Genomic DNA, 14,633 nt, shown 5'->3' on the forward strand with positions numbered 1-14,633 from the left:
TAGTTTAACCTTTGAATTTTTCCTGAAGTTTGCCAATTAATTGGGGCTTTGATGCAAAATGTTTTTCCCTTCCTAATTAAAGAAAAGAAAAAAAAAGGTGTATAGTTTGTTTTGTTACTTTTTTGGTTTTCTTTAGTTATAGATACAAGTACATTCTTGTGTACCTGTTGTGGGAATGGTGTCTGTTCAAGACTTGGAATGTCTCAGAGGCTCTTAGGTCACTTGAGGATAGGTGCCTAAATTGTTTGAAACTGCTTTTCTGTTGGGATCAGTGTAGTAATTTTAAGTCAGGAATCAAGGGCTGTCAGAATCTCTGCATACAGGAGAGGAAATAGCTTCCATCTATCTCTGCACCAGCTGGTACTAAGAAATCTGAAGGAGTGTGGCTGATGCTGTGGTTGTGCAGTACTTAGGCATTCTGAGAAGTGCAATGCTTTATACATAGTTCATTGACAGTAAATGATGTTTATTTTTTTTAGCTATTCTTGCTATTTCAAATGGCCTAAGATTGAAGGCAGAGTTATCAAACTACAGGTAAATTGGCACACCTTAGCCAAGAGGAAGTCCGAAGCAGAAGTTTTCCTTTCTTTTTATTTTTCTCTTTTCATGCATGCATGTTTTGGAGAAGAGAAAGTTTCATGCAGACTGTGAAATTTAAAAGCTCTAGTCATTCAGAGCTCTTGTAAATGCAGCAATCACTGCTAAAGGGTTCTTGTGGAAATTACCGTCTGATTCTCAATCTCCTCAGTGAGCTTAAAGACACTGTGTTCTTTTTGAAAACCTAGTGACAGAGTTATGATGATGTTACTTTGCTGCAGAGCAGTATAGAGTTTACAATATGTCATTAAATTCAATTGAGAAACATGCAGTATTCTCAGAGATGAGTCTTGGAGTTTATCCTTGAGAAAAACTGCCTGTGGACTGTAGTGTTAACCCATGTTCATAAAATACCATGATTTTAATCTGAAAAGTGATAAAAACCCTATTGCAGGTTAAATGTTGGTTTAGGAGGTTATCAGTCTATCAGTAGGGAAGACAAATCTAGCTCTTTGCTTGAACCTGGACTACTGCAGAAAATATATTATTTGCTTGAGGCAACCTGCCTGTAGTGGAGAAGACCCACTGTCTAGAAGAGACAGCAGGATTCCCGAACCCAACATATTTCTGCTTTTCAAATGTTACTACATACCCAAAAGATGTGCTATGCATGCGGTCATCATGAGTGATGGCAACCTTCCACTTCTGCAGATGCCCTGATATGCCAAGGTAGCAAATATCTGTGTAGCATGTATGGAGGCTGTTCAGCACCAGTGTGAGTGTCATGTCCACGTCCTGGATATCGCTTCATGGAACTTGTTTCATTTTGATACCTTTATTGGGCTGAAAGTACCAAGCCAAGCAGGTAAACTCCAGTAAGTTATAGACAGAGAGCAGATTGCTTTAAAACAACACTGAGATTGTTAAAGTATAGCACTAAAAACTTAGACAATGCCAGGATAAATACTGGCATCTCAAACCTTCTTTTGGGATTTTTTCAGTACATTTGACATAATTGAATTCTTAGATATTCCTTATCAGGGTATTTTCTCTTCATGGTCAAAACTTCCTTTTACCATTTTCTATGAATGTTTCCAAGGAGTGAACACCATGGTTTATGGAATTGTAAATGTTAGGACCCCTGCTGTAAATTTTAAATTGAAGGATGCTGCAAGGAATCTAGGGAAGTGAGGATAAGAAGGGAATTGCGGAATATACTCTACTTTGGAAGTCATATGTTGTATCATTTGAACTATATTTTTTAAGGTTATCAATCCCTGTTGACTCACCTTGAGACATTTGGATTAGAATGGGAACTTGAATCCAATGAATGGATAAAAATTACAAGTATTCTGAAGAGACATCAGCAATGTATTTTTGTTCAGTGTCCTGTCTATAAAAATGTCACACTAATTCAGTTGGTACTATTGAAAATAAGTTAATTAACATGTGCAAAATGCACAGTTACAAGAAGTGCTCTGTTGATGGCAGATCTAGATGACAGAGGAGTTCTCCTCATCTTTTGTCTATCCTATAATGTGTTTTCCTTGAAAAGTAATAATCATGCTTTGGTTGAATTGCTAACTGGATCTATGTGGTGATCACAGAAGAACCCTAACAAAATTAGGAGCCACAGGGCGAAATAGAACTGGAGCTGTGCTGCAGATTCTAATCTCCCATCATGGCCTGCCATTTCACTAAGTTATATGACTGCAGTAAATGAACAATAAAAGGCAAAGAACTTGTTTGTTCATTTATGTTCTCTGTGACAAGCTGAGTGGCACAGGTGCAGTGTAAACATGGCTTTTGTGAGAACTCTTACTTTGTAGGTCATGTGCAGTCAGGAAGACAGAACTCTGCACATGTCATGAGAATCTACTCTCTTCTGACTTCCATTGACATTTTTGTCTTTTGTGTCATTAATTAGTTTACCCAGAATTTGTTAACGTTAGTCCCAACATATAGAAACAGAGACCAATACTACTCTATAAACACAATTACATTCCAGTAGTATAAAATAAAATAAAAATCTGATAAAAATATGTTAATATTACTGCACTTGAAAAATTAATACCTGGTAATATAAACAGTATGCTTCAAAACAGCTGCTTTTTCACAGAATGCTTGGTTCCATAATCTTCTATAAGGTTATATTACTTGGCATTGACAATCTATCCATGGAAGTGGCTGATAGTGTGGGAGGGACAAAGGATTTTTTATGGATGCAATACAAAATGCTTTGAGATAAGAATTTTTGAGACAATGTGACTGAAACTAACAGGCACTCACACACATAGAATTCTGAGAACAGACAGCACCTGTTGCACTTATGGCAAAGACCTGCAACATTGGCAGAAGGTAGGGAGTAACGCAGCCAAAGAGCATCTATTGAATGCATAGGTAGGAAGTGAGCCTTGCAAGAAAAGATTGTTTCAGTTTTACTCAGCTCTTGAGAGCTTTGTTCAAGGATATATTTTGTGGACTGTCTTAAGTGACGTACAAAGTCAGTAGATGTTTTATGTAATTTCTTTGATTTAATGGGAGTTTTAGGAAGCCAGTGGCCTGCAGAAAATACTCAAATGGTGAGTTGTTCTTGAAATACAGATTAGGATGGTATCCCAGTATTCAAACTTCATGGAAATTCGCACTGTACATAGAAGGAAGAACACAAGTGTAAGAACCCCACTGCATGGAACAATTAGTTCTTTAGAGTGTTCACTAAGTCTAAGATGCTAAGCAGCTGACTCTGTTCTGTACTCTTCCTATATGGTTTTTTGTGGCATAATATGCTTTACTATTTTAGCTTTATTTCTAATGTCCCCAGGTTGAACTGTCTGTTTACTCATACAGTCAATGGGAGCAATTATTGTTTGAAAGAAACAAAAGGATGCTTGTTACTATTATTGTATACTGTAATGAGATTTTCAATTAACCCCAAATAAAAGTCTCCCTCTTTCCTGGTTCTAGCATCTCTCTTATGGCAATGGTAGCTTACATGTTGATGCAGCCTTCCAGCAGACACTCTGGAGTGTAGCACCAATCAGTTCAGGGAGTGAAGTTGCCCAAGGTAAGATTGACTCAACTTTAATTATTGAAAGACTGATAGTAAATTAAATACTAAAAAAATCTAATTATTATGCCAAGTATGGGAGTGGTTTTCTACTATGTAAACATTGAATACTATAAATAAATATACAACTGTTCTGAAGATGGAGGGAAGGCTGTACTGAAAGTAACACTGATAGTTTTCTACATATTTTTGCTGAATACTGAACAGCTCATTCAAATCTCATTTTGCTAAAGATATGATAACATTTATAATATTTTTTTTGAAATGGCTTTTGGTCCTGGTTTAAAATATTATCTCAAATTATTCTGATGTATGCAGTCGTGGTTACATGTTTCTGAGACTGAGTAAAAAATGTGCAAGAAGCTTGGAAGAAGGATGTGAAATCCTAAGACTGAAGATGGGAAATGGTTTTATGAGTAACATATGGTTAGAAAGAAAAACAAGAGGAGGGTAAAGACAGAAAGAGAACAGCTTTGAAGAACTATTTATTTTATTTAGGAATTAGGAAGGAGTTTTAATGTAATTTCTAACATTGAAAGGACAAGGATCCCTGAACTCATGCCATACCGGTTCCACAGAGAATAACAGTGTTTTTCTGGAAAGTCTGTCACAACGTAAAGCCTAAAGATTTCTACTTTCCTGCAGAACAACTATTTTGAGTGGATGTTTTAATAGAATCTAAAGAAGGTTAAATCTGCAGGTTGTTTCATTTTATGTGATTTTTTTTTTTTGATTTTTAAAAAGAAAATACACTGACATTTTGCCTCAGTTCTTTTTATCTGGCATATTTTAAAACTCAGTCATGGAATGTTCTTGCAACTTTGGTAATTCAGATTTTAGGGATAGCATATTCAACATCTCTTTTTTTATACATTGTGTTTTTACATATGAGAATCGCTCTGCACGTATAGATTCTCTGACATGGTTTATAGTACAAATTATTATTAAAAAATGCTAGTGCATTGCTTGGCAGTGTCCTAAGCTTTATGGAGAAAACCTTTCTGTTAATGAGAAGACCTTTTCCTTTCGCTCCTTTCTAGTAATTCCATTCTCCTTGTCCTCCCACTGCTGGCAGCACTGGTGTGTCATTCTTGCTAACAATCCCAGCATAGTTTATCTGCTGAGACCCAGATTTGTGCTATGCCACCTCTCTGGCTGATGACCCTCACTACTGAGACCTGTCTGTCTCTTTGAGACGCAGAAATCTGCCATGGCATTGTGTCATATTGGGTACTCATGCTCCCAGGAAATAATTTGAAAATGATGTATACCGTTTTTATAGCTGTGTGTCTGTCTGTGTATGTGCTTGCTCTTTGTTGCTACACTTTTCCAATTTCACTTTCCTCAAGTACTGACATTATCTTTGTTGATCTAAGCATGTTTTCTAGAGAAGTTCAGCTGGCTAGCATCAGAAAGGATTAGAGCAAAGGCCTTATTCTTGAAAAAGTAGCAACTGTTCCTGTAATCAAGGTAGTTCTGTGGTGAAGGGAGAGTGAATCTCACACTGAGTATGTAAGGCCTTATCTCTGTCCTCAGTAAAACAATAGCAAAGCCAGAGAAAATTACCTCAAAAATGAAGAAGGAAATAAATCAACTGTTGTTAGTACCTGTAAAATGCTTTGTCATATTCATAAATAAAATATTAATGTATGGAAATAACTGTACAATACAGTATCTGTATCAAAAATTCCCATTAAAATAGATTAATAAATTCAGCTAAATGAAATTATTTTAAAGTTAAAATAATAGAAAATTAGTCTGTAACATAAACTAGGATATTGGAGGTAGTTTCTTTTTGCACCCATTTCTATTATGCAGAAGACTATCTATTGTTTAAGTCAAAACAGAGCTTAAGAGTTAAATGAAGTAATTTTGCCAATTCCGTATGATGAAGTAGATGGGGGTCACTTTAAAAACAAAACCTAAATTATAGAATTATATTGACACAGGTCCATGTCAAAAGTAATGTACGTAACAACAGTTACCTGGGCATACCCTGCTGTGTCAAAATCAAGAATTTAAAAAATTGGTGCTAAAATTTGCCACATAAATACCAGTTTTATGCTGATCTCAAAGGTTTTAAAAATATATTCTGAAATATTACCTGATGTACTCAGGAAGAAGATTCCATGTAGTTTCAAAATAAATTCGTGAAAGGTATGCAGTATGACTGGAGAGACTTCAACACCATTTCCATTTAGAGATCTGTCTTCACAGCATTACTTATTAGTATAGACATTGCTTCAAAATGTAATTCCAGTATAATTTTTTTTTAAATCTTGTTGCTGTAATGCTAAAGCCAAGCCTTTATGTTATGGCATCCCACTCAAATGTAGAATTTGATACTAACTTTTTTTAGCAAGAAAGGGAGGTGAATTTGGGGAATGAGTAAGTGTTTAAATTTGCTTGTCAGACTGAAAAAATACCATTGAACTGTGCTTATAATCTACTAAGTTTTAGTATTTTTCAGTTGCTGATTATAATACAATATTTATAGGATAACATAAAATTAAATTTCTTTTTAATGTCACATCTCTAATGCAGAAAGATTGATGAAAAGAGATCTCCTTTGTTAACATATTTACTGATTCAAATTATGCCCTTATTTTCAGATTTCTGGCTGCTGAGTCCTGGGACTTCAAATATAGTGATGCTATGTGTTTAGTCTGTGCCTTAGTTTGTTAACACACACACTTGTATACTGTAAAGCCAAATGTTTGGTTGTGAACCTGAATGTGCAGTGTAGTTATTTGCAATTTAAGAGTTTCCCTTTGGAGTCCAAATAAATCATGATTATTGGTTTTGAATTTTCTGTCAAGTAGAGCTCAGAATGGATCTTTCCAGAAGTTTTTCTCATGGAGAACTTCCAGATACTCCAACAAGTTCTTTAAAAATAATGAACTAACTAAATCAGTCTTTGTTTTTGTAAGTTAACTGGAATTCTTATCTTAAATAAAATGAAAAGTGAATAGGTAAGATGGAAGAGTTTCCCACTTTTTCTGTTGTAATCTGGGGGAGAAGAACTTGGTTCCCTGTTTTGATTGGCTCAGTCTTTTTTATGAGTCCTGGTAACTATGTAGGATCCCTTCCATGTAGCTTCTCTTTATCTTGATCCATCCTTCCCTAGCTGCTGACTTGGAGCTTTTCTCACTTGACAATGTTCAACTGCCTCCCCAGGATATGAAATATCTTCCTCTCCTTCTGATTCTTTTTAAAGTAATATAAAATATTAAACAGGAAAAACTGGAATCAACCTGATAGTATTTGTTACAGTTTGAACTGTAGTTTTACATGTTCCTGTGTTTAGAGAAATTTACTCTTATTTTCTCTCTTTATTCAAGGATACCTGATAGGAGGGGATGTTCTGAGATTATTGCATGGTCACATGGATGAATGTTTGACTGTCCCTTCGGGTGAACATGGAGAAGAACAAAGAAGGTAGGTTTCCAGCTTATAACAGGAATGATGAATATTGCTGAATTAAGTGTCATAGTACAGATGTTTGACAGATGTTGTGATGAGATTTATTATCCATAAGAATGAATATTGTTGAGATAAACTTTGGATATGAGCCTTTTGTATTTTCTTTTCCATATTGTTCAAGTCTAATTTCACCAGGTGTAAAAAGAATAGTGATTTTTTAAATATAATTTATTGTAAGTTTTCCTGATTTAAAAGCACTGTAAATTAGATCTGTTGGGTTTTTCATTGCTGTATATTTTTATAATTAAAAAAAAATTCCTCTGGACAAGCTTTGTAAGAATACTGCCCAATCGTTCAAGGCCGCTAATATGGTATTAATCTCAGGTCTACCTCTCATGGCAGTTTAGAATTTAATATATGGTTGTTTTCTTGACTCAAGGAATCCTGGAATGGAAGTAGTGATGACAACCTGGTATGTGTCTCTCTCTGTTAAAGAAAAAATCAAAATAGTGAGAAGACTGACACAGTGGAGTGACATGTCTCAGTGTAGAGATTGCATCTGTCCTCATTATTTGCTCAAATAGCATATGCCCTGAGCTTTTTGATAGGGGAGTGTTGTATAATTTATTTATACCTTCAAGCTAAATGTTGCTAAATGTTACTAAATGATATTTTAGAATAATTTATTTAATGCAGCATATTGGGTAGCTTAATTTCCATGACAAAGGAAGTGCTATTCATTAACTCACTCATCAAAATGAGTTTTCTTGATTTGCAAATAGAAAAAAATGAGAAAAAATAAAAAAAACACAAGGACAAGACTGGAAGCTCTCATAGAAAAATTCTTTAATGAATATTTAAATGTTAAAGAGAAAAACCTCAGAATTTTCTTAGACAGCTGGCAACCAACACTTCATGGATATTTCTCTTTTCAGACAAGGGAATAGTTTTTGAATGCAGAATATAGTTCATAATGCTGATACTTAAAATGTGATCAGTTCAGGTTTCAGTTTTAGTTACCATGTGAGAATCATTACAGCTTGATCACTGCTATTATTATCCTCAGGCTCCAAGTGAGGAAAAATTAAGGTGCTAAATAAATAGGATCCTACAATGTTTGTTCTTACTTCAGTCTAAATCCGGCAAAATTCCTTTTGAAAATGTAGTTGCAGCGTAACTTCAGATTTATGGGGTGATCAAACACTTCAGTCCTAAACTTCAGTGCTTAATAGCATACTAAAAATCTGTCTCTTTTCAACAAATCTAACATTATGTGTAAAACACAACAATGGAGTGTGAAGTTGCAAATTAAGAAAAAATTGATTTGCTCTACTGGTGCATTCACATAATGCATCTTTCTGCCCTATAACATGGGAAGAATGTGGTCAATTTCTTAATCTGCAGGGCAGGGCCTATAAACAAATCAGAAAATTGTATTTCTTTCTGCGGTGTCTGAAATGTTCTGTATTTCTTTATGCCTTTCCCATATCTGTCTAAAACCCCAAAAGAAACAGAGCCAGTAGGCAACAAATAGTATGTATGTCTTTGCCTTTATTTTTCCTTATAGCAATACTGAGAAACCTTGCTTCTAAATGCTTCATAAAAACAGATTTGATCTTCTGAAATGTGCTGTTGTTCAGGAACTTTCTTTGATAAACAAGCAAAACAAAATGTTTGTTTGTTTTCTGTAGTCTCATTTCTGAAGTTTTTCTCTTTTTCTGAAGTATTTTAAAATATTTTTTGCTAATAAACCTAGAATATAATCTATGATTACTTATAATCACTCTGTGACCCACATTTCCTCCTCTTGAATTATTAGTAAGTTTATTGCTTAAAACATCCATACTTCTATTTCTAATTGGGATTATTGCCTATTCAAGATAATTTCTGGCTCCTTTTGGTTTTCAGTATGTATGCACACATCATTTTGATGGTTGTGATTCACCATCTTGCAGAATTATGTTTAAAAATATGGGTAATTTTGTCAGGTAGGAAATTTTTAGACAAATTACTTTGTCTTTCATTTCAGTTTCAATTCTGTAACTTTTGTGCACGAAGCATACTAAGGCATGATATATTTGATAATTCCCTATTTTCCTGTCATTGCCTCTTGAAGTAGTCTGGTGATAGATTATTGTGATTTTGTTTAGTTTTCTTTGTTCCAGCATACACCTGAAGAGTAGGTCTTCTCTGCAGAATGACAGCATAAAGGAGCACTGAGAAATACCATCCCTGTCATGACTCACTAACTACTCTGTCTCGTTTTTATTTTTCTGCAGAAGCTTCCTCTAAATAACAGTTTTATTCTATAATGTCACCTGGTATCTATTTCAGGGAATAAATAAATAGTCTAGATGTGAAGTATCCTCCTAGGCAGTTTCCAAAAATAACTGTAGTTTTACTCTATTCTTAGAACATTGGTACAGTTGCATAAATTTTGAGTATAAAAATGTTTCAAAGAGTACCAGGAGTTCAAAATAGAGCCCACACTTCAAGATGTTTATACTTTTGTACATATGAGAGTTTATACTCTCACTTAGCACAGTGGAGACCTGTGAAGCAGTGGCAGTGCAGATACTGTCTTTGTGATGACAGTACCTAACAAAGCTTCCTCTGAGTCAAGGTCATCCAAATCTACACTGGACAAGGCCTAGTACGATGGCAGGAGGAGTCATATGAAAAGCTTATAAAATTATTTTCTGCAACTCAGTTTTTTTCTGAGTCTATGCTAAGTTTCTTTGCTTAACTGTTGAGCTTGTGTGTCCCTCCATATGGCCTTTAGATTGTGGTACTGTGATCCCTAGAAGGTAGGGTGGAATCATTGTATTGTGGAAGGGGGACTTTGCTGTCGAGTCAGAAATTGAACTTTTTCTTAGGAAGCAGTTTCAAGTAGATCCTCCATGAAGTTTCCTTAGTAATCAAAAAACATTCAAATTGAAAGCAGTACAAATAGAGAAGTTTGTGGTAATAGGATGGGTTGCTTGACATTACAGTAGAGGAATATAGTGTTATTATTTTTAAATGCCACAGGCAGGGGAGAAGACACCCTGGTAGTCTTCACTTACTGACCCAGCCAAAGAATAAAACCAGGAACAGACAAAAGGTCAAGTACATGCAAGTTCCCTGATTTAAAAATAATTTACTGCATATTCTAGTTAGGTATGTTGCTGTTTTAACACAGCTGGTTTAAACCTTATGAATAGAATCCTTAAACTGCATTTTTATTCTTCAGGGTGCCTTAGTTATCTCCAGCAAGCTAGACCTAAATTTGCAGAGTAGCTCTTTAAGTCAAATTCTAAAAGCCTTTCCAGGTAGATTAAAAAATAGATACAGTTATAGACAGACAAAAGAAGACCTAGTATCATCAGTTTGGTATTCTTATGGTGGTTACTTTGATTTCTGTCTGACTTCTTTTCCTTCAGTCTGTCTGCATAGTTTGTATTGTAGATCCCATCATACGAACTCATACAAGCAGTTTGTCAGTAGGAATGAGGCAAAGCCACCACAGTTTCCTAGATTTATGTCTGTTTTTTAGATTTAAATTAAAGGTTGCATAGTCTTCTTTTCTACCTTTTCCCTCCAGTTTCATACAGGAGAAATTTGTTAATAACTTTTAATACTTGTTGTTGTTGGAGGGTTATATATGATTATCCATCAGAAGATTTAAATCACTCTTTGTATTAATGGTACCTTGGAATAGTCTTTACTTTTCTTTGACAACTTTTCCTGTTGAAATTGTGACCCTTTTTGGTTTTTTTTAAACCTGTTATTTGGTAATTATAGTATTGAGTCTTCACTTTTGAATTCATAATATCAAAGGAATGAATACATTTATTCTAATTATGATGACAGTTGGTATTTAGAGCATGTATACATTAAAGTGCTTCTGTGAAGTTGCTTTCCATTGGTTCACTTTAAAAAAAATTAAAAATGTTCATAATAAGTTTATCACAATTGAATCAGTCAGCAGTTTCCTCCTCCCCCTTCCTTTTCAGAGTTCAATTAAATGGAATTGTTTTACGTTATTGACATTGTTGTATTATGTGTGTTATTTTTAGTGTTCTTTAGAATCGTCAGCTGGTTTTTAATACAGGCATGACTGTAGAGTTTTTGATTACTTTTTTCTTTTGGGGGAGGATATGCTTTATGGTTGGGTTGATTTTACTCATTTGTTTCTTTTGGTGGTTGATTGGTAGGTTTTAATGTTTTTTATTCATAGTAGTCCCCAAAAAAGCTAATGGCAGATAGCAGTAGAAGTATGTAATCAAAATGACATGGTGGGTTTTTATTTTTTGATTGGGTTCTGGGACTTGCTTTTGATTATACCACCATCTTTCATACTCTTTTAGAACTTAAATACTTCACAGGAGTAGGTCTGATAGTCATAGCTCCCAGTGTAGAAAGGAACCACCAGTGCTCCCATTGCAACCAATTGGCATTTTGATTTGCCATATGTGTTTTCAAGTGATGACTGCAGTGCAGTTTGGACCCTTCAGAAATATTTCGTTATGGAAAGCAATTACCTGTGACAAAGTGAAAAGTGCTCCTGGCTTTTCAAAGTACCGTTTGGGCTGAAGCAGACTCCAATTTCTCAAAACATCCATTCAGAATAGGCCTTCATGAGGCAATGGATAAATGTAGCCTAATTTCAGAAGCAGTTTGACCATTCCTGCCTTTGAGACTTTCTTTGGGTGAAACATATTATGTTAAGGCTTTTTAAAATTGCATTGAATGCTTAATGTTAATCTCAGGGATGGACAGACTTTTAAAGTGATGGTCAAAATCAGTATGACTTAGCCAATCCCAGCTCCTTTTTTATTTTCCATTCCATTCTCTGGTGCATTTTCTTACCACGTTTTGAGCTAATGAGGTCTGTTGTACCTCAGCAAATAAGGGATCTGGCATGTGTGGAGCATGATTTATGACTGAAATGTGAACTCAGAAAGTTTTCAATCAGCATAAGTCAATAACCTTTCTCCTGCACCCCAAACAACCCTTGAGCCTTGAATAATGGTGGCTTTACTTTTAAAAATTATTTTGAAAACCTACATAGAGGTCTTTAGTGACTGATTTTTCAAACTAAAACCAGCCTTGTCTGTCACTGAGAGGAGTCAAAAATTTCTTTCACTTGAACTTTGACATCTTATTTGTATTTATTGATTTGTATGGGATCCAGGTACACTATTGTTTTTTATGTTGGTCTGATTCATTCCAAACAACTGAGATTTGTTCCATTACTTTCTTGCTGTGGAACTTAGGATTTGCAGGTTCGTCAACCAAGACTACTTCAGCAGTATTGAAACATTGTGATTTAATGTAATTTATTTTAACCTCATTTAATTCCATTTGTAGTCAGTGAGTTTCAGTGAAATGATTGCCCTCTCTCTGCCAAACAATACTTTAATAAGAATATAAATCCAATAGTGGTTCTCCAGGGGGGTTGACACATGGTAGTCTATTTTAAACCTGTGTAATTAATTAATTATTGTAATTCAGGATGATAGATTCAGATATGGAGCTTTCTTTTTGACGTTTACTGTCTCTTTGCCTCTGCATCCCCTCTTGGAAAGCTGGAGGAGAGCTCAGAGAGGGAGCCGGGGAGCACAGGACTTGGTCCCGCCGGGGCTGTGGCGCTGTCCGTGGTGCTGCACACACAACACAGACTCAGTGAGACAAATGCGGTGTGCATTTGTTGGGATTAAGGCGAATTAAATAGATGAACGAAATAGTCAGGAGAAGGATGGTGTATTAAGTTTAACTTACAGCCATAGGTCCGACCAAAAAATGACTTCAGTGCACCAACTAATTAACCAGATGAAGGTTTGTAATAAAGAGTAACTGAAAAGTCTCAAAGGTTTTGAATTGCTCGTAGATATTTTATTTTGACATTAAGGTGGCTAATATACTTAATCTAAAAATGTAGAAAATATGGATAAAATGCAATGGAAAAAATAGGAAAAAAATGACACAAAATAGTATGATGAGTATGGCTCTGAAGATACAAGATATCTCAAGCTTTGAGGAAGACTAACATTCATTGTAGCTGTTTGTATTTTCCTTATACACTTAAATTACCCATAATATCATGATTAGGTTTTTTAATCTGCAGGTTTTCTCTAAGCTTTGGCAAGTGTTGTGCATCTTCTTTGCACCTTGCAACTCAATTTTTTTTTCATCCTGTCAATGCAAATCTGTAGTAAATCTTAGATAGTCAGAGAATTTTTGTGCATTACTTCATGTCATTAAAAGCAATGTTTCATTTGACCTAGCAGTACAATACCTGATATGACTTACTAGTGTCAGCTTCCAGAAGGATTCAAATGTTATGAATTATCCTTACTTTTCAGCACTGAACTGTCATCAGAAGTATATAAAAAGAAATGAGGTGCATCCCATCAAATAATGATATATAGAGAAAGTACTAAGGAAGTTAGTTTGAGCAATCTCAGAGCAGGTTACTACATTTATTTTTATGAAAAGAGATAAAAATGAACTTTAAATTCCTTAGCATAAAAATTTTTGAGATGGTTTGGGTTATGAACTTACTCATTGGCTCTGGGATGATGTTCAGCATGCATTCTGTTATGATAAAGGCAAAGTGACTTTCCCTTCATTGAAGAAATATTTTATTCAAAATATTCTTTTATTCATCTTTTCTTTATCATTTCTATAGCAAAGACAGTATCTGATTAAAAACACAAGAGCTTACAACCTATTCTAATGCTTTGTGCTAACTTATTTTTTTGCAGCATGTCTCTTCTTTCCTGTTCTTTCAAAGTCTTGCTACTTCATCCTTTATTCCAGTTTTCAGGCTTCTCCTTTTGCTTCTCTGTAGGGATCCTTGATCTCTAGCCCTTCCAGCTCTCTTTCAGGACCCCTCCAGATTGCTGTAACTTACTCTTTCGCTGAGGCTCAGCTTCTGCTTCTTTGACTTTTGTCTTTAAAGTTCTATTACTGTCTTTTAGCCTTTACTCCCTCTGTTGCTGTCATACCTGGTCATTCATACAGAACTAATAGACAACCCTAGAATCCTTTTATTTCCTCTCGTAAACAAGTCATATGCTTTTATTTAAGATTTCTTCTATGTCCTTCCCATTTTCTCAATTTATTGTGACCATTCTAAGACTGATAGCTCCCCTTTGAAGGAAGAGAGAAAGAAAATAATGGATAGACAGTTATATAAAAGTAAACTACTTTATCCATGAGAAGCCATCCTTTTAAGATGGGATTTTTGGATCTTTAATGTTAGACTGACCCAACAGCTGTGCGTAATCCAAAACTAGCTTCAAAAGAATAATCAAATTGAGAAACTAGTGACAGCTTTGGGGTTTCCATTGTGAGAAAGAGCTTAATCCCTGAAAAGTAAAAAAGTACCAACTTAAGAATGAAATATTATTATGAATTTAAACCTTTGCTTCAACCTGATTTTTCATGTAATTAATGAGTTGGAAACTGCTGAATAAAATTTTATTTTATATTATGCAAATGCAGGGATTCCAAATGCATTTTTGTGAGTGAGGTTTCATACTGAAATAAGCCAGGATGTAATCAGAATGCTTCAACTTCAAAAAAACCCAGCAACTCCCACCCTAGCTGCCCAAAC

The 14,633-nt window shown here is 35.0% G+C and overlaps 1 protein-coding gene across 1 annotated transcript in view; it reads left to right on the plus strand.

The window, feature by feature from the left end:
* RYR2 (ryanodine receptor 2) overlaps nucleotides 1-14,633 on the plus strand; it is a gene marked incomplete at its 5' end in the record, with an annotated part of 385,437 nt that overhangs the window by 170,712 nt on the left and 200,092 nt on the right. The window contains 2 exons of the mRNA XM_083858180.1: nucleotides 3,505-3,604; nucleotides 6,949-7,045. Coding sequence (XP_083714306.1) covers nucleotides 3,505-3,604; nucleotides 6,949-7,045 — 197 coding nt within the window. The remainder of the gene's footprint in view (nucleotides 1-3,504; nucleotides 3,605-6,948; nucleotides 7,046-14,633) is intronic.

The sequence above is a fragment of the Zosterops lateralis genome, assembly GCF_965231275.1.
Source record: "Zosterops lateralis genome assembly, chromosome: 3".
Lineage (NCBI taxonomy): Eukaryota > Metazoa > Chordata > Aves > Passeriformes > Zosteropidae > Zosterops > Zosterops lateralis.